At 39.0% G+C, this 21,876-nt stretch overlaps 1 protein-coding gene across 1 annotated transcript in view; it reads left to right on the top strand.

The window, feature by feature from the left end:
* The first annotated feature begins 18,200 nt into the window (after nucleotides 1-18,200).
* LOC127536845 (glutamate receptor ionotropic, kainate 5-like) overlaps nucleotides 18,201-21,876 on the top strand; it is a 55,338-nt gene continuing 51,662 nt past the window's right edge. Inside the window, 1 exon segment of the mRNA XM_051958179.1 lies at nucleotides 18,201-18,232. Within this exon segment, the coding sequence (XP_051814139.1) occupies nucleotides 18,201-18,232 (32 nt within the window).

Raw genomic sequence — 21,876 nt, 5'->3', positions numbered from 1 at the left:
TTTATGCGTAAATTGTGAGTTTCGTTGAGTAAAAGTGGGAAACAACTCAATAAAACTTCATCTTGGTGCATTAAACTTCTTTCAAACACACATTTAAGACGTTTCTTCAGTATTAGCAGATGTTCAAATGAAAATTTAACAGGGAGAGTTTATTCACTGTAATTACAGTAATATTGAGTGTTTTTTTCTCCATTTTATATGATGTAATTGGAAATGCTCAATCAGTTAATCCAAAATACACAAGATCATCACTTGCAGTCGATGTCTGATATCCAATAATAGGAACCAAGGAGTTTATTTAGTGAAAGTGGCAAGAACTTCAAGAAAACTCCTTCTTTAAAACACACATTTAAGACATTTCTGCTGCATTAGCATCTGCTTCAACGACAATTTACACTTAAGAAAGACTTTATTTTGGAATTCTCGTGACATTGAATGTTTTTCTCTATTTTATATTATTTGCAGACTTTTATGAAATGGAGGAATGAAGTTTATAGGAGCCAAAACTCTACAGCTTTATGTTTTCGTGCGCAAGACTTCACTTTTTGTTAGTAAAGTTACAAAAACCTCAAAAAAACTAATAATATTTTAATAACATTTAACTATTAGCAGCTGTTTAGATAAGAATTGCAGAGATGACACTTCATTTGTGTGTCTTAGAGGCATAAACATGTGACTCAACTTTCTATAGACATGTATCTTTATTTTCAGCTGACAGATAATCTGTCATTTATAAAGACAGATGTGTCATTCTTCTCTGCCTTAAACATGAATTAATTCAAAAAAACTAAAGATTATCGGTTCCCGTAGACGTCTAATGTCCAATAATAGGAGTGGAATCTCTGCTGCTTTCTGTTTTTATGCGTAAATTGTCAGTTTTGTTGAGTAAATGTTTGAAAAACCTCAAGAAAACTCCGTCTTGACCCGTTTAAACTCCTTTAAAACACACATTGAAGACAATTATTTAGCAGTAGCAGCTGTTTAAATGAGAATTTAAACTTGAGTAAGATTTTATTCTTGAAATTTACATGTAGTGATATTCAATGTTTTGCTCCACTTTGTATGATTTTAATTTTAAATGTTGAATCAGCTAATGCATAAAAACTAAAGATTATCAGCCGCAGGTATCCAACAACAGGAGCCAAAGCTCTGCTGCTTTATGCTTAAAGAAAACAGACGTTTACTGATATATATGTAATCACTTTAGATATTTTTAGGATTTTTTTGGGGAGATTTTTCTCATTTTTGAAAATATTTACAAAAAATTTTTTTTTTCCAAATTCTGGGACTTTGAAATAAAACTTTTAAGGAATTATTGGAATTTTCCTCTTGCGAAGTTTTGCAAATCTGTAAGTTACTTACAACTTCACTAAAAAGGGATTTTTCTCTGCAATCATTTCAAAGGTTTAATTTCAAGAAATGTTCAAATGCTCCTACAGATTTACCTGCTGTTTCTGGATATACAATAGTAGTCTATTTAAGGCGTATACAGTATAGTGAAATATCGGTCAGAAGAATCAACCATCAAGCAGTACCTTTACATGCTTTAACTACATGATTGCTGCTAATAATTATGTGCATTTTCTTATCCCTTTGACGCACAACAGGGGTCAAGAGACACCCATTTTGCATTAAAAGGTTACATTGGGTTTTTAAGCATTTTTTTTTAGAAATCATACTGATTGAAGTGTTTTTACTTTACTGTATTGGTACTTTTGCTGAAGCAAAAGATCTGAATATTTTTCCACCAATGCATTTAAGTCAAAATCGTAAATCCTGATCATATATGTTGCTTGAAGGAAGTTGAGGATCTCCATAGTTTATTCATAGTCTTGGTGCCGCGTATGTCGGTATTAATTTTTGTGCCAATCCATCTATTTGTAGATATATTTGAATGTATAACCAACAGGTTTGACTTCATCTTCTGGACACAGTGAATATCTGCACCAAATTCCACGACTAAATCCAATATATTTGACCTGTTTTCACTGTTTCCATGCTTACATTAGCAGTAAACAAAAGTAAAGGCGAGTATGTCAACCACAATTTCATTAGTTTGGTCACAAGACTCAAGTACTGGAGAAATAGGAATTTTTACCTGCTGGTGGTGCTAAATGAAAAGTTCATCATCTCTTTCGGTTGGAGAGTTGACATCTTAAACTCAACCGTAAGTGTCTAATGTTAAAGTTTGGAAGATGGAAACTCAGTGGGACTATCAACTAACTTCCTAGTTTATCCTCAATTCGGTTTCTCTACTTCAAGAGAAGTAGAGAAACCGCAAAATATGTTATTTTTAAATGAAAAAATACGGAAACCAGTTAACTGACCATTTATATAGTTGGAGATTCATTTAATAGTTGACAGGTAATTGATTATTTGTTGCTGTTTGGTTTGTTTTTGCCTTAAAACTCAGTAGAATTTGCTATCTGGAGACAGTTAATGTCTGTACGATAAATTTCAAAAATCACGGCAGTCCATCCAGTGTTGGAATCACGCCACCATTGTGGCTAATAACCAACACTGACCATAACCAGACAGAAAAACCTCTGTTCAATACCCACAGAGAGAAACCTGAACAAAAGTGGGTGACTCCAACCAACCAGGCAATAGTCTTTGTACTATACTCAAATGATGTTGGACAATATGTTTTTACTGTTTATTATACTTTATTCATTCATTTAACTGAATTTTGCCTCTAGGCACTGGGTTTAAAAGTTGTTTTAAAAGCTTTCCAGTAGAAAGTTCAACCCTCATTCTGTTTTTGGTCTGATTTGTATTTTCGTGTATACAATAGTTCAAATATTTTAAGTGTAGCATACAAGGGGTAAGTTGCAGCTGTAGTTAAAAAAAATATATTATGACTTGCAATTGCTCAACTTTCAGCTCATTGATTTGATTCAGTCTCACCAGTCTTATTTGTAGGACGAGCTAGAAGCTGTTTTGAGGGAAAAGTAGCAGTCAGACAAAGTTAGACATTCACCATTTACCAGCTTTAAAATACTGCTTTTTCCCCCTCAGAAGATTGTACAGAAAAAATGGAGCAAAAAGAAGGGTGAGTTTTGGGCTAGAATGAATTATTTGGACAGAAATTCCACTCCAAACTAATGCCACATTAAAAAGATGGTTGCACCAGATTTAGCATCATGCTAATTTCCATCTGTAGTCCTTGGTCCATAAAAAACAAACATTCCTAAAATGTAAAATATATATATATATATATATATATATATATATATATATATATTAAAGGCAGCTGTAGAACAACTGATATCTAAATAATTGTGATTTCAATACAGAAATACCTTTTAATCCTGTAAAACCCACTGAATAGAATAGAATAGTCCTTTATTGTCATTGTAACCAGTACGACATTTAAAAGTACCAGACAGTCAGAGCATCATTAAAAAAGACAACACAAGTTAATAAATAGAAAAACAATAAATAAATACTCAATCAGACATTCCTTAAGGCATTGAGGGTAGTTATTGCTGTGGGGTAGAAACTGTTACTGTTTCTGCTGCAAAAATACAGCCTCCGTACATTATTTATTTATAGAAACTTTTTAAGTTTTCTTTATTTTTTGGTCTTAGAGGGTTAAAGAAGCAAAGATGTTGGTATGTAACAGTAGCAAATGTGTTCTTAAAAACCAAAAGCTGAGATTCAAATTTAAATTTTGTGCTTTCTCCCCCACAGGCGAACATGCCTTGTGTGTGTGTGTGTGTGTGTGTGTGTGTGTGCATGTGTGTGTGCGTGTGTGTGTGTGTGTGTGTGTGTGTGTGTGTGTGTGTGTGGTGTGGTGTGTGTAGCTTTAGCAGTCAAGTGAGCATGGTGGGCAAGTTTCACACGTTGTGTCTCGATATTGGCTTCAAGTGAATTCCAGCGACGGGTAGCGTTTTGGGCACGACCGAAACATGTGGGCAGGCCGGAGACACCAGTCACCGGGGGCCCGTGGACTCCAGCACCGGCAACCTGACAGGCAGACACAATTTAATCAACACCAAGACAGAGATGTGTCTTGCTCAGGAATAGAACGACATAATGGAGGTAAAGGGAGTTATCAGAGTGTAATTTTCCCTTTATAAGGATCATCAAATAGTTTGGTTTTCCTTATTGTGTTGTTCACACGCTGAGCTCAGGTGATCTTTGGCCTCAGGCCATAGGAACACAGAGAAAAGGATGGGTTTAAAAATAATAATTCCTTTTTCATAGCCAAGGCCACAGTGCCAGTGCTATTTATATCCAGTTATAGCCGCTGTTCTTGAATAATCCTCTGTTCTAATTTTTAGTCTGCAAAATGAATAAGATTTACATGAGTTTAAAATCAGGAAGGGTTTAATTCGTGCAGAGAGGCAAATAAAGTTCCTGTGGTGGTAGGGAGAAAACCAAACAGCCAATGTATTTATTATTCACCCACTTTATAATAAAGTCGTTCGTCAGGCAGTGTTGAATTATAGTTGCAGATTGATAATTACCAGCAAAATGGAGGTGTTTGTCAATTATGAACCCAGTGTCTCCCAAGATAGCTCCTGCTGACCTCCTGCCTCTGCTTCCTCCATCCTCTAACTAACACCAGAGGAGACGTACAGCAGGCAAGGTAGGTGTTGTCGTAACTTGCCCGCCCCTCACTACTCCTCATGTCATCGTTCAGCCGCTTTCAGACCTAAGAATTACCATACAGTGTAGATGCATGAGACACTTTCTTGGCATTTCATTTTGTAGCCCTGAATGCAAATAATGCATGCCGTTTTTTTTCTTCTCACAGGAAAGACTGTTTTTTTTTTTTTTTTGTTTTGTTTTATTTTTGATTTTTTTTTCTTACTGATTTTTGATATTTTTTTTTTTTTTTACAGAATTGGGATAGCTGGCAGAGAACCAGATTAAAAATTAATCTAATTTATTAGCAGGTTTCGTATTAATTAATCGCAAGTGAATTGACAGAGTTCTTGTCAACATTGAGGCAGATGATTTGACACAATAAAATGAAGTTTTTCAATTCAAAAAGTAAAAAGTGATGCTGTTGACCAGTTTCGAATCAATGCAGGATAAGATTGCATACTACGTGTTTATAATTTAAAAATTTATTTTCTGAAAAAGCGGAATAATGGGACATATCGGAAATGTCATGAAAAATAGTGAATTTTGATTGATTATAACCTAATCGATTCTAGTTGCTGTATCTTTCTACATAGATATATGGAGAGCACAATTTAAGATTACGAGCAGGTACGTACTTATAGTAGATTGTCGACAGCTTCAGGACGTCTTCACAGAGACGTTGAAAAATTCGCAGAGCATATCCTAGGATCTAGTTCTCAATACCATCTCACTTTCTGCGGGGGTTCCTGGATGCCAACTGGTTAGTAACTGTTAGGAAGGTATTTGTACTTTTATAGAATAGCTCAATATTTTATATGTATACTGAGAAATGTATTCATCATAGAACAAGAAAAGTTAGTTATGCCACTGCAACGCTATGATTAAAGACAGAGCGGAGAAATCAATTGCTTTGCATCAGAGTCAGGTATCTTATCAGTGATTCAGTCCGCCTGCCCATCTCACACAAGGAGGGGCAGAGCCCTCGAGTTAGGTCATGGTGAGTGAAAACAGCACCGTAATAAGCAGACTAGCTTGCACGCATCTAACAAAAATGGTTTCTCACAATATTTGAGTCTAATGTATATACATGCCGTTTGCTGCATGTGTTTTTCTAGTCATGTTGCTGCTGCCCCATTCTACAGATTACTTAGCGAAATCTAAAGTGCAATCATACTCGGATTTTTTTTCAAACATTTTACTTTTCTGTAACTCGAAAGCACTGTCTAGAAAATGTGGTCTATTATGGGTGGCTATCAAGTCGTTAGCCGTTAGCTATGTACTTGTACGTTACTCTGTGCTAACAGCAACATCGATTTTAACAGATTGAGGTGATACACCGTCGGCTTGAAGTGACGTCCCAGTGAATCAGAAACTCCTTTGTATGTGAGCAATTCGTGCCACAACCAGGCTTTCATCCAAGCGGGTGCGTCACTCAGGGAAGATTTTATAAAAAGATAAACCTTCCTATGCCAATACAAGCTCAATCTCTCTCCTGTTCAGCTGATCACACAGTGCCTTACTTCACTCCAAGCTGCTTCCTGTGGCTTCTTCTTCATGGCTAAAAGAACAGGCTTGCAGTCATTACTGCCACCATACTGGGCTGGAGTGTTCATAACTAGCAGTTACTGGTGTGCCAGAAATGAGGGACTCGAGGAGGGAGCATTATATTGATTGCGATTATTATTTTTAACGTGTTATCTTTTTGCTGTAATATAATAATTGAAAATTAAGGTTGAGAAGTCCCACCCTAATATGGGAATACATCTTAAAATGTCGTGTTCTTGAAAAGAGCATGAACCTTCTTTGCGACACAACGGAACCTATACAGATGGCATGTTACATTATCGTGGAACTGATTTCATGTATCTTGGTACCCACACAAAAAGATTTATTACTCAACGTAAATGGTTTACATGTGTCCACATTTGGTTTGGCTGTTGCCATGTCATGTTTGTAGTGTGCTCAGCTTGCATCATCAAAATGCAGAAGCTGCTCCGTCTGCCAATATTCTCGTCAAGTCCAGTCTTGTAACAATAGCGTTCAGTGTTGATGTGCTGTCATTGTGAATGTAACTGATTAGATAGAGCTGAGGGCGGCACTGGCTGAGACAACAGATTAACTATCGAGAGTAAGAGCTGGTTGCATAAGAGCCCAAATAGCCAGTTTAATTTGTTTTGTCTGTAATAGGTTATTAAATAATGATACGGAATAATTGGAAAAAAAGGCAAATATCAGACCAGAGATAATTGGCCATGCTGATATCAGTCCGAACATCTCTATTTTTCTCTTCCTGAAGGCAGCCTGAAGGAGGTTCTACAGGGATTGTTCTTACATGTGGAACACGCACAAAAGTTTGAGTTCCTAAATGGCCTCAAAGTTCCTGAAGTAGCACCATCTACAAAAACTATTGATTCATATGTTCAGTCCTCGCGTCTTTTGGCAGAAATTACTTATTTCTTATGTATTTGCAATCAAGACCCTAAACGTAACACTAACTGTAAAAGTTTGGGTCACCCCAGGCAATTTCATCGTTTTCCTGACAACTCAAACTTTATTCATGTGCTAACATATTGCAAACAAGGGGGTTTTCCTAATCACCAATTAGTCCTTTCAACAACCATTAGCTAACTATCGATGTAGCATTAGAACACCAGGAGTGAATGGTTGCTGGAAAATGGGCCTCTGTAACCTCTATGTAGATATTCCAATTAAAAATCAGTCGTTTCCCACCAGCTAGAATAGTATTTACTACATTAACAATGTCTAGCTGTATTCTGATCTCATTTAATGTCTTCATTGAAAAGAAAAAAGTTTTTCCTTTCAAAAATTAGGGACAGTTCTAAGTGACCCAAAACTTTTGAGCGGTAGCGTATATCGTAAAGTCCTTATGACTACTGTGATTCTGTTCTGCAGCATTCTGATGTGAAAATTACTGAATCACAGAAATATGAATTTATTGTAAATTTTTATACTGACATATGATTTCATTTTAGGTGACATATGTTTTACATGCTTACTGATGTCAGAGGCCCTCTGCTTTGTTTCTATCCAGGTTTTTGAACACTTTTACAACAGAAAGCACTCAGAGACCGCAGTATCCTGCCAAGGCTGCTCAGTCGTATCATTTCCGACGGAATGAAATCTTTAATAAATAAATTCCTTGCACTGTGTTGTTATGCATGTGTACGTTTTGTATGGATATCGAATCCTGGTACCCTAATATTAGCAGGCGGTGGGGAATTGGTGGGGACTCGGAAACACCCCACAATTTAATCAATTGTTCCTTGTATCATCCCGTTCCTATGACTTATCCGTTGTGGATAAGTCCACAACGGTCGATTTGTGTAAGGATCACAATCATATGCGATCGTCAGCAGGCAGCCGGGTCGCGTTTACAATTTGTTTCATAGTTTACAGTGATGCCAGTGTCGCTATCTTGCAATGGAAACCCAACAATCCGTGGATCCAGACTAATATTCCGCATCACTGCCAAAATCTAATGAAGTGGTCTTGTGTCATTTTTTAACCTTTTCCTGAAAATTCATCCAAATCCATGTCTTTTCCGTTTTGAGTAATGTTGTGCCAGACAGACTAGACAGATTCACACTTAGCCGATCATGCATATTCTCCGCTGCGTTCTTGGCGGAGTATATAAACCTTGGTGGTTTTTAATCTAGTGAGGGCTTCCTTCATTGTGAGATTCACTGAACAAACTGCAACTTAGCTGCTGACTTTATAAAGTTAACCAAAGTTTATCTGGCACTGTCTAATCTCAAGAGATACCCACTCTTGATATTCCACAGAACTGCGCGTGGAATAACAAAACAGGAGCCTATGTTTTTGTTTTTTCTTTTATACATTGTCTTTTTTTTGCTGCGAGACAGCTACTGCTGGAAAAGGAGAGTGAGCTCACCTCATGGCCGCTCACGTGCAATTCTGTAATGCCAGCTCGGCGTCATGAGGTAGCAGGAGTGAAGAGATTACTTGGCAAAAGTGTGCCATGGGAACACTTATCTCTGTACAGGATTTTCCCCCAGGCCCCTAAGGGACCAGACTGGAAGAAAACAACAGGACAACCAGCGAGGTGAGTTTTATAACAGTCATCTGAACTCAGATCAAAGCGGAGCGTGATACTTCACATGTGACGCGAACAGTAACCTTTGTACGCAGTAGTTTCCGCAGCCTGATGCGTCCAAGTCTGATGCGCTGATTAAACCGGCAAGCGAGCTGAACAAGTGCGAGTCAGCTGTGTTTAGAGGCTGATCGCTTCTGTTAGTCAAGCCATCATGATGAATATTCTAGTTGTAAAGGAATTACAAGAATATTGATGAGCTGAAGGGCTGACAGCTTCTAGGAAAAGCTTTTTTTGGGAGGAATCATTTCTTATTTCTGCTGTGGAGCCTTTTGTGGACAAAAGGGATTTATAGATCCATTATATTCTATTGATTTCATTTTCAGTGCTTTCTTCTAAGAATGAAAAAAAAACTGTTAATTGATTTAAAATGTGAGGGACTGATGGCGCTGGTTATTTTTTTTTTTCTCGGTCATTCTGAGTTCCCTATCCAGACCCTTTAACGATAACATAGGATCATTTTTGTCTATAAAAATACTTTCAAACAAATAGAACGAAAATAATACACATGAAACACAAAGATGGATTATTTACATGCCCTTGGTCCCTTTTCAGGGTTGAAAAAAAAAGTCCCATTTAATAATGTTGGGTTTTTATTCACATCATTATGAAGCCTTACAGATAACTACCATTGTGTCTCTGGCATTTATTGTGAAAACTAAACAATTGGAAAGTCTTGCAATCCTGACAGCTGAGACATACGGTCGTAATCAGGTGAATTATAGTTATAGTTTGATATTTTTTGTAGCGATCAGCATTCAGAGATTTTAAACATATATACGTTGAAATTTAAAGAAGGATGGGAGATCTATATTTTAAACGGTAAGATATTAGCTTTCTAATAAAACAAACTGTCCTCACGAAAGCTATAATTTCCAGATAATTGTTGTATATTCACATGCCTACTCGGATGACCTCTGAAAATTTTATTACGCCAAAACAGATTATTAGCTAAGACAGCAATACGGGAAATCGAACGTAATCTATTTTGTGGTGGATATCATAATGTATTTGCAAGCCAGTAGATGAATAACATCTGGTGCCTCTAAGTTGTTAAGCATTATTCTTCGATAAATATAGCATTTCAAAAATGTGATGTAAATATCTAGTCAAAATTATAATGAAGACAGAACCACAGTGTGTTAACTCGTTTCTTTCCTACCGTCTGTGCTTTCAGCTTCAAGCCTACGATTCCTACTGAAGACTTAATCTGTAAACAAAAAAACACCAAAGAAATGTTCCTAAGACAGCTAGGCTACAGTTTTTACAAAATTGAAATTTGTTGAGGAGCCTTTTCAGCTGCGACAAGTACACATTTGGGGTTCTAGGTAATTTCCAAGCAAATTTCTGTGAAGATAAGGTAGTAATTGTCACGATATCAAATGTTGGCAGTCATGCATTTGCCAAAATCTGTCCTAATAGTGCAAGCATCTCAGAGTTCTATAAATAATGCCGGCTGTGTTTTTCTGATTATCAGCAAATCACTTTGAGCGAGGGTATTAACCCGTCTCCTTCTAACCTTTGGCTCTGCAACCCAGATCCACTGATTTTCTGCTGAACACATGATCTTTAAAACTTAAAAGGACAGGTTCAGCAATGTCCTACAGCCGGGCCTGGAAGTAATTTTCACAGAAGGAAAAAACTGATTATTTGGACTATATGGCGTGATGATACATTTTGGTCCTCTAGAGAGTATTTAGGGCAGCAGAATGGTGTGGTGTGGATAAAATTCAAAGCATGAGTGTTCATGGTGGATGAAGGAACATATCACACCCAGTGAACAGTGTGTCTAACTGATGTGTTTTTAACAGTTTTTGGGAAATAAAGAGCTCTGTGGCACAAGAATATGATATAACAGGCTTTGGACATCACAAAATATTGTTTTTGGTGTTATTGGTCTTTTCATGAGGAATTTGGTTGATAAAACAAAACAGAATATCATAAGACATATATTAAAATGCAAGCCTAAAAGGGATACAGAAAAATACATGTTGTGTTAAACCTTGTCCATAATGATTGCGAGCAGCGGACTTTCTCTGGGCCTCCGCTTTATTAATCACAACCGAAGAAGGGTTGCGGGCCGCATGTGAAGGGGTGAGCAGCTCTGTCATAGTGGGTTTGCAAGAAGAAACGGCCTGAACCATGACAAGCCACACGTTAGTTTAGTCTTCAATCGACACAAACACACACAGACGTCAGCAAACAGACTGACAAATGCAAACAGCCGCTCCGCATCACGTAAATCACTGGAACTACATTTTGTGTAAATGTACAGCACAGAGTGCACACTAAAGTACACAATGACACACAGAGCACATACTAGATATTTACACACTGTTAAGCACAGAGAGCTGTTTGTGTTCAGGGTGTGAAACAGGAATGTTATGTGTACAGACAGTGTGTCATTCCGGAACCCTAGGCGAGCAGGCAACATTTTAAGGACATATTCTTTTGATGAGAAGATTGGATCTGGTCTCGTGTGTGAGGTGAGCCCGGGTCTAGCTTAGCTTCACACATGACCTGGAAATGGAAACTGGCTAGCTTTGCTGTGTCAAATAACATCCACAATAACATATAGAGGCACGGTAAAGAACAATATCGGAGGCAGCAGACAGAAGTATTCAAAAATCTAAGGTGGTGAGGAATTATTGCATTATTAAACTTAACACGTTCGTTTTGTCAGGTACCTCGACACATGGCAGCATTGTAGTTGGTAACGGGAGTATATTTCTGTAACTATGTTATATTTTTCATTTCCTAGTTGGTTGAATTGATGTTCTGCAGCCGACCACATTCTCACTAACGAGAAGTACGAGTGGACAATAGCGAATCATCAGCGTGTTCCATAACATCTCTTTCTGAGGATTCAAACCTATTTCTTCGATGGTCCGAGGAGGACTTGTGTGGTAGGCTGTTTGCTGATGCTTGCACCAAGGTCCGTATGCATGGCCGCGCGTGCTTTACTACTGTAAGACGACTGAGTAGGGGGAACAAAGGTTATACGCTGGTTCGGACGTCACTTTCTGTCGTCGCAGTTGTAGGCTCTTTGTTTGGAGTTTTTATTCTTTTTTGGCAGTTCGATGTGGTCGAGGCGCCTTACGCCTTGGGTCTTTTGTTCCCCGTTCAGCGGACACGGTGTGTGAGTGATGTTTATTTGGTTTTTTGGCTTCTCTTTTGTGTGTGTGTTGGGGTTTTGGGGTTATTGGGTTCCCTTGCGTTTTGCGCGTCGGTGCGTCTTACCGGCTCTATTGTACATACTGTATTCCTTTTTAGGCATTTTTAGGTTACTGCAATCGATAACAGTTACGCAGCAGCAAAGAACCATAAATGAACTTTGATCTACCATCCGTTTGCTCGGTTGACGATGGTTTTCTTACCTACATTTAAGTGTGTTTAGGATTCAGGCTAGAGTAGTATATGTAATACTTAACCGAGATTGGCCAGATAGCACCTCAGATAAAATGTCGGATGTTGTGCTAATGCAATGTTATCGTCATATACATCTGTAAGGGCCATTATACATGGAGCAAGATCCGACAACTTGCCCTGTGTGTTATTAGCTCAATCTGCAGGGATGCTTTGATAATAAACATACTGTAAAAAGGATCTGAGTTGAAAGCAACACCGCCCATGTGGATAAATGAGATTAAAATCACAGCTCCAGCAGGTATTTTTGGGGCTTTTTCCTCATTACAAGGTATTTGAAATGGATATATGCTAATGAGCGGGGAATTAAGCTTTTAATGAATCGCTTGGGACTTTGCTCACGGACATTTGGAAAGAGGGCACAGGTGGATAAATCCATTATGGCTGCGTTAATTTAGATGTTCCAGTTTAGACTCTAGGTAATTGTGCTGTTGCTCACGGCATGGCTTCAGGCTCTTAATGGGCGCAGACAGCACATGTTTAGTTATGGATCGACACTGAACGCTTTTCCTTCTAGCAAAGCGGAAAAAAAAAGGTTTGGGGACTGAAACAGGGGTCTACTGGGTGTTGAAATGCAACCTATCAGGAAAGGCTAGAATTGTAGGGAAGCCTGATAACCTCAATAAGACTCAACAGTTATAAAAATTTAAATTCCTCAATGTGGTTTCTTTCAAACTGTTTAAAAGGAAGCACTATAAGTTCTGGACCTTCATTCCCATGTGAATACGAGACAGATCAACCTTCATCACTTGTAAGAAGTTTGTATAAGTCGAAGTCTGTACAGCAGAATTTTGAAGAATCGTTTAGCATGGTCTGTCGGATCTAAGTATCTTTTCAAACACTTTGCTTTAAGGATGTCCAAACGTAAGAAATTGCCTTCAATATTTTCCTCTTTTAAGTGACATGTTGTCTATTGTGGCGGCTGCGGGCAACAATTGGATCAATCGTGGTACTAATGGACAATTATTAATCATATTTTCATAATGATTAGTCCTGAATTGAAACTTGTTTTTTCATTTTGGCTTTGATTGCTTTTCTTGTCAATATCAAAGTAAATTCACTATTTTGGTTTTTGGCAGTTTGGTAAATACACAAGATCAGCACTAAAAGCATAAAAGTTGATAATGGTGATAATAACAGTATATTCTACTCTGTTTTAACAATTTTCGACAAATCAATGTAAAATAGGCCGTTGTAGTTGGTCCTGTGCAGGCGCTGGATCAGCTCGTTGAGACAGACTGGTCATTTATGTATATCAGGTCAGATAAAGAAAAAGTTCTCAAAGTTGTGGAATATTCTTCTTTTTCACCCTCTCAAAGAGCATTAGGGTATGCTGAGGTCTGATGAGAATGGTGATTGCGAGACTGGTTATAGGTTGGATAGCTATCTCTACTGACATACCAGATGTAGACGGCTTACTGGGATAAATAATTTCTGCTGCAAACGTAATAGCGACCGTTTCTCTCCGCCTACACACACTATCGCTCTGTATCGCAAATGGCCCTGTACACTATACATGGCAGACGCACAGACAGCCCACAGACCAATCAAAACAGGCTTAACCCACATGTGAGACGACTTGCGCGCTCTATCTTTTCTGCTCGTGGAGCGCGGCAAGGAGCTTACGCTCATGATGAGGCTATATTGTTGGTTGGTCATCTCATTTGTGCGCTTTGTTTTTAGGCTTGATATCTTTTGTTAGATTTTTCTTGGTTTGGAAATGAAGGAAAATGTCTTGGGAAGAGTAGAATTCAAAGTTGAAAAGAAGATAGTTTAGGATGTAAATGATGTTTGGGGTAATGATCCAGTATCTTGGAATTGCGGAAGAAAATTAACTGTGTTTTTGTTTGGTTGACGTTTATCTGATTTTGTGAGTCTTTTATGTATATAATAAGAATTGATCAGATCTTCTCATCTAAACCACGCGAAATGATTACGAACCTGGTTGTGTCTTCTTTGGGTTTGGAGGATACCACTTTCGCCAGAAAAAAGACAGAAAATGAATTACTTAGAGTGTTTAAAGAACATGAAATGATGGGTATCATGAGCTGAGATTAGAGTTTTTGTCTGCAGGTGGAGAGCGCAACTTCCTGAACCAAAGCTTGACACTGTGATGTCCACCTTAACGCGTTGCGTCTCCTCTTCGATGTTAACATAGTCATTTCTTTAGATTTAGCAGTTAAGGAATGGAAGAGGGAGGCCATGGGAAACAAATTTGCTGTGGAGGTTGAAAGAGACGAGATTTAGTTTAATGAAAGAAGGTTTAGTGGGTATGCCAGACGGGAAAAGATTAAGGTGTTAGTGATACTATAGAGTGTTCATCAGTTATATAGTGAAGAAGGGTATGACAAATGGTGATAGAGTTATTCGTTGCGAGATTTTTTAGTTACGAATGGATCGGGTAGGCGATAATATATCGTGTTCATCAAATTACTTTTTGAATCATTATTCCTCAGTTTTGTAATCTGTCAGCTTTGGGGGTTGGGAGGTTTGCTTAGATGACATTACGGGAAAGTTTCAACCCCATGCTTCTACTTTGGTTTCTTCTGGGTGTGGGTTAAGAATTTTAAATTTTTTAAATACAATGAAGTGATTAAGTACCTGCCATGGAGAGTAAGAAGCAGGTATAACTAAAGAAATATCTTCTTCTAATGTGCCCGAACAGGAAATTGATGGATTTAAGATATTGTCCGAGTTTATGTGGATTAAAGTTTTGGAGCTTAGACCTCGGATGTAAGAAGGATAGGACTGGCACAAGGCACGTCCTATTGTCATGACATTCGTCGTAAGTATCTGAAAACATCTTTCTGGAAAGTAATCGCACAAAACAAGGAAACGTCACACAGGCAGAGAACAGTTTAACAATAAAAATGTAGGATATTTTAAGTACATTCAATGGTATGGTTCTAGATGAGTTGTGAATTGTTCTACGGGACGAAGCAAGACGATCCCTAAGAGGAAGTATGTATATACTTATAGGCTTTGCAATTAGGAAGGTTGCCCACCCCTCTCAATGTTAAGGCAGTAAAGGTTTTCAGGTGGCTCTCATTAGAACACTTTCGACCCCAGGTAAGATTTGTAATTGAGGGTCCGAGTATGACAAATTATTAACAGAGTGTTTTGATTTTGTTTTCCTAGAGTAAGAGTCTTGATAACTAATGATGATCCTTTTTAAAGCTAACTGAGTTGGAGCATTTTCAATGACTATGGATTCAGAATGGGGAATTCACGACATATTATTGGAGACTGGTGTGTAGCTTAAGTTTCCTGCATGGATAAGAGTTTCAGAGGTTTCTTATATTGATTTTATACAAGAAAATGGAAGCAATGTGAGAAATACCTTTAACATGATTGAACTCAATGAAGCACTATCAGGTTCCCATTGTTTCTAGGTCTGTTGGCTTCTGATGCTTTCTGTATGCTGAAACGATTTAAAACACTAGTGCATCAGTGCAAATATAAGACTGAGCAAGAATAACATGAGCCAAAATATGATGACGTACAGAGGAAATAGAATTGACTACTGGATAATGCGAGCACCATGTGGAGGTTCTGGGACTGTTACCAACAAGTTGCAGTTGTGGTGAGTTGGCAGACTTGCAAATTCCTCTACAGGAGTCCTTTTTCTGCATAAGACTTGTCATGAGTATTCACAGACAGCTGTCTTTTAAGCAGAAATCCAGACTCCGTTTCAGTACAGCGGTGGATACTCTTACATTAAACGCCGACCTTTGCGCACACAGCGTACAGGGTAACGCTTCTAAGAAGCTGAACACAAAGGGTGAGCTCGGATTCCATTACGTCAAAGACGTATATCTACTTACTTTCCATAAGGCAAGTAGAAGTGCCACAAATATATCAACCTTGCCCGGGACTTCAGAGTCCATACCTTTGGCCCCCGCACACCGCGCCCACTTGGGCGGAAGCATTCACTCTGAACCAGGCGACTTAGCCCCTTCTTCATGGTTATAAATCCCGGCCAATCTACAAGACGGTGGGGTCAAATCGAGCTCGCTCTCCACGAGAGGGCATAGTAAGGTGGCAGCGAGTGAAGCCAAAAGAAGAAAGCATCACAGGACAAATTTTACTCATATGATGTAAGAGGCATAAGCTTTCCATAACACATTATGACTACACATGTATGACGATTTTCTTAATATAGCGCAAAATGAACATTTAAGTATGCTATTTTGATAATGAAGTGTGGATCTTGTCTCAATTAAAGACCACGAAAAGAGATGACAGAAAAAGGACGCTAGCTAACGCTCTAAACGTGTGGAACAGCTGCACTCACGGTGGGTCTATACAACAGCAGAAACAATAGCAGAGCAAAAAATACTCCATACAGTTCAAAGCCGCTTGAGATTACGACGAGTCTGATTAATCAGGAAAACTTGTTAGACTTATAAACTGAAACTAGGCTAATGCCGGGTAGATTTCTAGTGTTCATGACTGCTTGGAGCACGAGTAACAAAAAACACTGGATATAGATCCAGCGTGAGGAGAAACTCGGCTTTAAGCTCACATGTCATCACATACGCATACAGAAATGATATTGGATTCTAGTATTTATCATCAGATTGACAAATCAAGAAATTGTAAATGACAAAATAAGAAGTAAGGCGTTAGTTAGTGACATACTTACCAGCATCAAGTCAACATGGAAAGTTCGCGTGTTTAAGGTTGCGTGAATTAATGAGGCGAAAGCAAGGCAGACAGTAACGCAGAAGTGTTCTAAAATCTCGATGAAAATATTGAGTAATTAACCTGACGCAGTCAAGGGAAGAGAGAAAGTGTAAATTATTGAACGGAGGCTGACTTCGGCGGTAATGAGATGAAACTTGTTTTTTGAGTTGATGATTTATACATTAATCGCGAATTCACTATTTTGTACTTCAATTCATCGCAAAAATCTAACAATAGCTTAGCATTTTCAGTTGGCTTTGGAGAGCTGATTGTGTTTTGTCAGGAAAGGAAGCTCTACCATCATTTTTCTGGTCGTATTATTAAACGGCCATACGATATTTTCCGAACTTAACAGACATAAGTTGTGCGTAGACTTAACAAAGCGTGTGAGTCGAATTAAGTATGAATTAATTGATCATGAATATGGGTCACATGAGTTCTATTAATGCTAGGATGATTTTTGGCGTATTTTTTAACATGAAAAAATGAAATTAATAAATGTGAGTTACCCCAATACTTTTGAACGAGTGTAGTTTCATCTGCTAAGAAACTGGGCCTGAAAGAATGGGAAAATGTTGCTAGAAGGGCATCTGATACGTCCTGTAGTGTATTAACTGAGTACTTGTACCTCACTGGAATCTGGAAGAGAAATAACGGAATGATTTTGAGGAATAGTGGCAATTGTTCTAAGAGATCCTGACACTGAATTGAAACATTCTCTTATATCTGTGAAAGTACTAGGCTGACATATAGTTTTATGTTACTACCCTCCCCTGGCTAAATTTGCAGGTTAAGGTAGAAGAATGAAGAAACTGTCAAATCTTGCTTTTATGTTTACTAAGAAAAATTCAGAAAACAGACAATTTCAGGAAAGTACATTTGGCATGTTGGTAAAATTATTCATAAATTAAAAGATATAGTGAGGCGCGACTCAACTGACACTTGAGAGAAGTTTATCAAGCTAACAGCTATCTTTAGCTGTATGAATACTGGGGGCAATTCATGCACATGTACAGAGGGTTTGCAGCACAGAACTGCAGGGAACCTTCTCTAGGATTCACTCTCCGTCTTAAAAGTGTCATACCGGAGAAGGCGTACGATAAAAAAACCTGGTTCGGTATAATTATACTCTTGCTAGGAATCTGTGAGTTAATGGACCGTCACAGTAGTTGTCAGGAATACCGTAGGTTGAGCAGACAGAGAGGAGAAGAACGCTGACGGGACTGGAGGTTGATGATGCATGTTCTCTTTTTATCAACCAAGCGCATAACGGAATGCGAAGCGAACACGAGGGGGGATGTGTAGACTATTCAATACATTTAGTTATTTCACAATTGAGGGGGAAAGGCAGAGAAGGACGATGTTTGAGGCCGACAAGGACAAGATGGGAAGGTAGGCAATTCCAAAGTCAGCATTATCAAACATCTGGGTCTAAAAAACAATCTATTTAAACCTGTGAACACACGATCGTTCCACAACACCAACCTCCATCTTGAAATCTGCTTTAACATTGTTTTGCATTGTTTAATTGTTTTACCATGGAGTGTGTCCAATGATTCATTAGACTTAACTCGATGGGTTGATATGATCAGCTGTTCATAAGGACAATGCAGCGAGTCAATGTTAGCACAGAATGTGCTAACAGTGGGAGAGTTTAGGCTTCACCTAATGGTAGGGAAAGCAGGGGCAATCTTAATTGTTTTTAAATTAACTTTGACAAGCAGCGATAAATCAAAGTATTGACTGCACGGGATGCATGGGAAACCTCGGGAACACACATCATCAAGACGCTGTGGGTCTAAAGGTCTAAAATCTCATGGTTGATACGAAAGAAACACCTACGCAGGATTCAGAACACCAAATTGCGGGAAGTATATAACTAATCAAGTCAGACTACTATAATACATGCAATTTGAATCGAAATGGTCAAAATTGTCGCGACCTGACGACATTTAATTAATTCAATACAGGACCAAAAGAAAGCATGCATATTCTTGTAATTAGTGCTGACAATCTTGGGAATATCTGAGTGAAGTATTCGTGTTCATTCTCCACCGTATGTGGATTGATTTACAATACAAAAGCAACACCAAAAACGTGACTGATCCCACGGAAGGATGCATGAAATTGTAAGTCATTGAGGAGTTTAAAGTCTGAATCAACATAGCGCATAGACTCTCCTAATTGCCAGGATGTTAGATTGACTTTGGCCTAACAGTCTTGTATTGCGCGTGGTTCAGCAAGTTGCGCGTGTAGTATGCAGGCAGCAGAGATATTTCATTTCATACACTTGTACTGTTACAGTCCACCGTAAGAGTACTACACAGGTTCTGTGAGTCTGAGCTATCTCACCGCTCCCGTAAGAGCGAGGAACACGGCCTGCTGTCGTCACAGACGGACAAGATCATTCACCGCACCGTGATGGACTCGACTCGGCCGGATCGAGTCGTTAACGATCGACCCTCATGAAAGCTGTGCTCCGACTGCAGCTGCCTTCGATAATGTTTATGCGACAACATGCCTTCTTCCTGGGCGTAATGCCGTCTGGCGATCACCCTCATGCACTGACGCTGAACATCAAGCTCTAGTCGAACACAGCCCAGGCGACACAGAAAAGCTGCGCTGCGCAGCTACGCACCAGCCGGTCAGCAGGACCATGGTCCAGGAAAGCGCTCCGCGCAGGAAGACAGGATGCCTGTCCTCCTGCCTGAACCCGCGAGCCTGAGGGTGAGGGGAGGGAGGAGGGGGTTGAGGTACTTAGCAGCAGGAATGTATCCCTTTGGCTGTCGAATTGAGCGCGAGTACTATGCAAGGCAGCAGAGACCGTTATCCGTGAATAAAAGAGCAGATAGTGTACCGTAGAAGGGTAGACACTTGAGACGACACATCTAGAAGAATCGTCCTTTGCTCCGTAAAGGTTGAGTGTCACTCAATTTGATATATCACTCATTTCTGGTGCTCCTTTGTCTCACATAGCGTAGTTCCGTCCTGAGACAGTATCATGTTGCTTATAAATGGTGTAATGATGTCTTGGCAGCACCTCACAGCTCATCCTCGGAGGGCTCGATTCACCAGTCCCAAGGAACAACACCTCATACAATCCACTTAGATATTATAGAGACGCTCTAAACTGAAAGACTTTCACAACTTCTCCATCAACAGTCCCTCATCAGTTCACCTCAACCAATTTACTTTTTAAGTCATTACTGTGTTGTACATTTCCTTTAAACATGAATAACGTATTTGTTCAATAATACAGCACTTCAATCCAACATGAAACGAGTGAAATAAATCCCTTATTTAAGAATTTATTTTTGCAAAATTTTGTTTTAAAAAAAAAAAAAAAAAAAATCCAAAATGAGAAATATCATAATAGGTTATGAGTGATTGGAAAAAAGGCAATTTTATTAATGAAATAAAGCTACAACACTAAAAGTGGAACATGTCGAAACAAACTGAGCTGCTGCTGTTTTTCGAATATCACATGTGGCGCGAGCGTCTTCTTCAAAGGCACAAGGTAATCGTTGACGATTCGATGAGCTGGGCTCCCAACTGAATATCTCAATTGCTGAGTGTTTACGATGGGGTGTTTTTTCCATTGCTGCATTCTTATCTCCAAATGACTGTTATTGGAGGATTATGACTGGAGGCCGATCAGCACGTCTGTGTCATCATCCTGCTGATTGCGACCCTGAGGGCCTGGCAGCCTCATGACAGAAGACACAATCTACTGCATGCGTTGAAGTTGGAGATAAACGCTCAGTGATCGTTTATGGTTGTGTACCCTGTATCGTGCCAGGCGCAGAAAGCTCCAATATGTTTAATTACCTGAGTATTTTCATTTTCTGCTGCTTTATACTTTCTGTCTACTGGTGCTGTACTTTTTAATACCACTCTATTTACTTGACAGATGAAATCTGTTGTTCTCTTTGACAGGAGTAACTGCGTGTAGTCTGGTAGGATAATGGCAATAACGAGACCGTGATCGTCTGAAAAGAGTTTCATTACACTAGTTACCAGTTCGTAAGATTTAGCATGTTTTGAATTCTTTGCGTTTAGAGTTGATAGTTTGCGTCTGTGATATTTACTAGTTCGACTTGAAGACCGGTTCTGGAAGTTGTTGGAGGATGGATGCAGCTCTATGTGGCGATTTTGAGGGAAGACGCTCAGGAGACATAGTGTTTGTGTGTACTGTATCGCCGGAAGACAGTCGCTAATAGTTTTATTTTCCTGAAGTACTTTTCCATTTTCTGCTAGCTTTATACTTTGTATAAGCCTGCGTGCTGTACTTTTTATACCACTCATATTTACTTGAACAGAATGGAATTTGTTTGGTGTACCTTCTCAGGTTAGGAATTTTCATCAAACATAGCCTGTGATAGACGTTATAAAACGCAGATAATCTGTTGGATTATTGTCTGGGGTGCTGGATGAATCACATATTAAGGTATGCGTCCCTGGCATGAGTTGTAAGTTGGTGGCTTTGCATTTACTGCAAAAAACTCTTCAATTAAATTTCGTCCAGACATAGATTATGGTCCAAATAATTATCTCCCAAATAAATTAGGATAAGCCTCAACAAACTGAAGCTCTTGGGCAGACTCAACCCCTGGTGTTGGAATACTGCCTATCTCAACTAAAGTCAACCAATGTGAACAAAGCAGATAAAACCTACGCTCGTACTGTCAAGTCACACAGAGAGAGCCGCAACATATTCCAACTTTTACTCAGATGAATGTTTTATGGTATTTTACGCACTAGGGATGCGTGTGAGGTAGTTATAATTGCTGTATACCTGTGAAGTCAAGCAGAGCTCTTCCTCGCTGCCACCGCTCGTCGTCTGCCATGAGGGTTGCTGAATAGAGTCCGATAGCGTCCAAGGATCTGCGCCCACCCAGGACTCTTCCATGGTTGGTGACTGATGTGATGTGCCTCTGTGAGCAGCTCTGCAGTAACAAAGTGTGAGTGTTAATGAACTGTGTAAACTCTGTAAGCACATGAAAGTGTACAATAGACAGATGTACTTGAAGAATCCA

Source organism: Acanthochromis polyacanthus, chromosome 13 (assembly GCF_021347895.1).
Source record: "Acanthochromis polyacanthus isolate Apoly-LR-REF ecotype Palm Island chromosome 13, KAUST_Apoly_ChrSc, whole genome shotgun sequence".
NCBI classification, from domain to species: Eukaryota; Metazoa; Chordata; class Actinopteri; family Pomacentridae; genus Acanthochromis; species Acanthochromis polyacanthus.
This window is presented reverse-complemented; position numbering and strand designations above follow the sequence as displayed.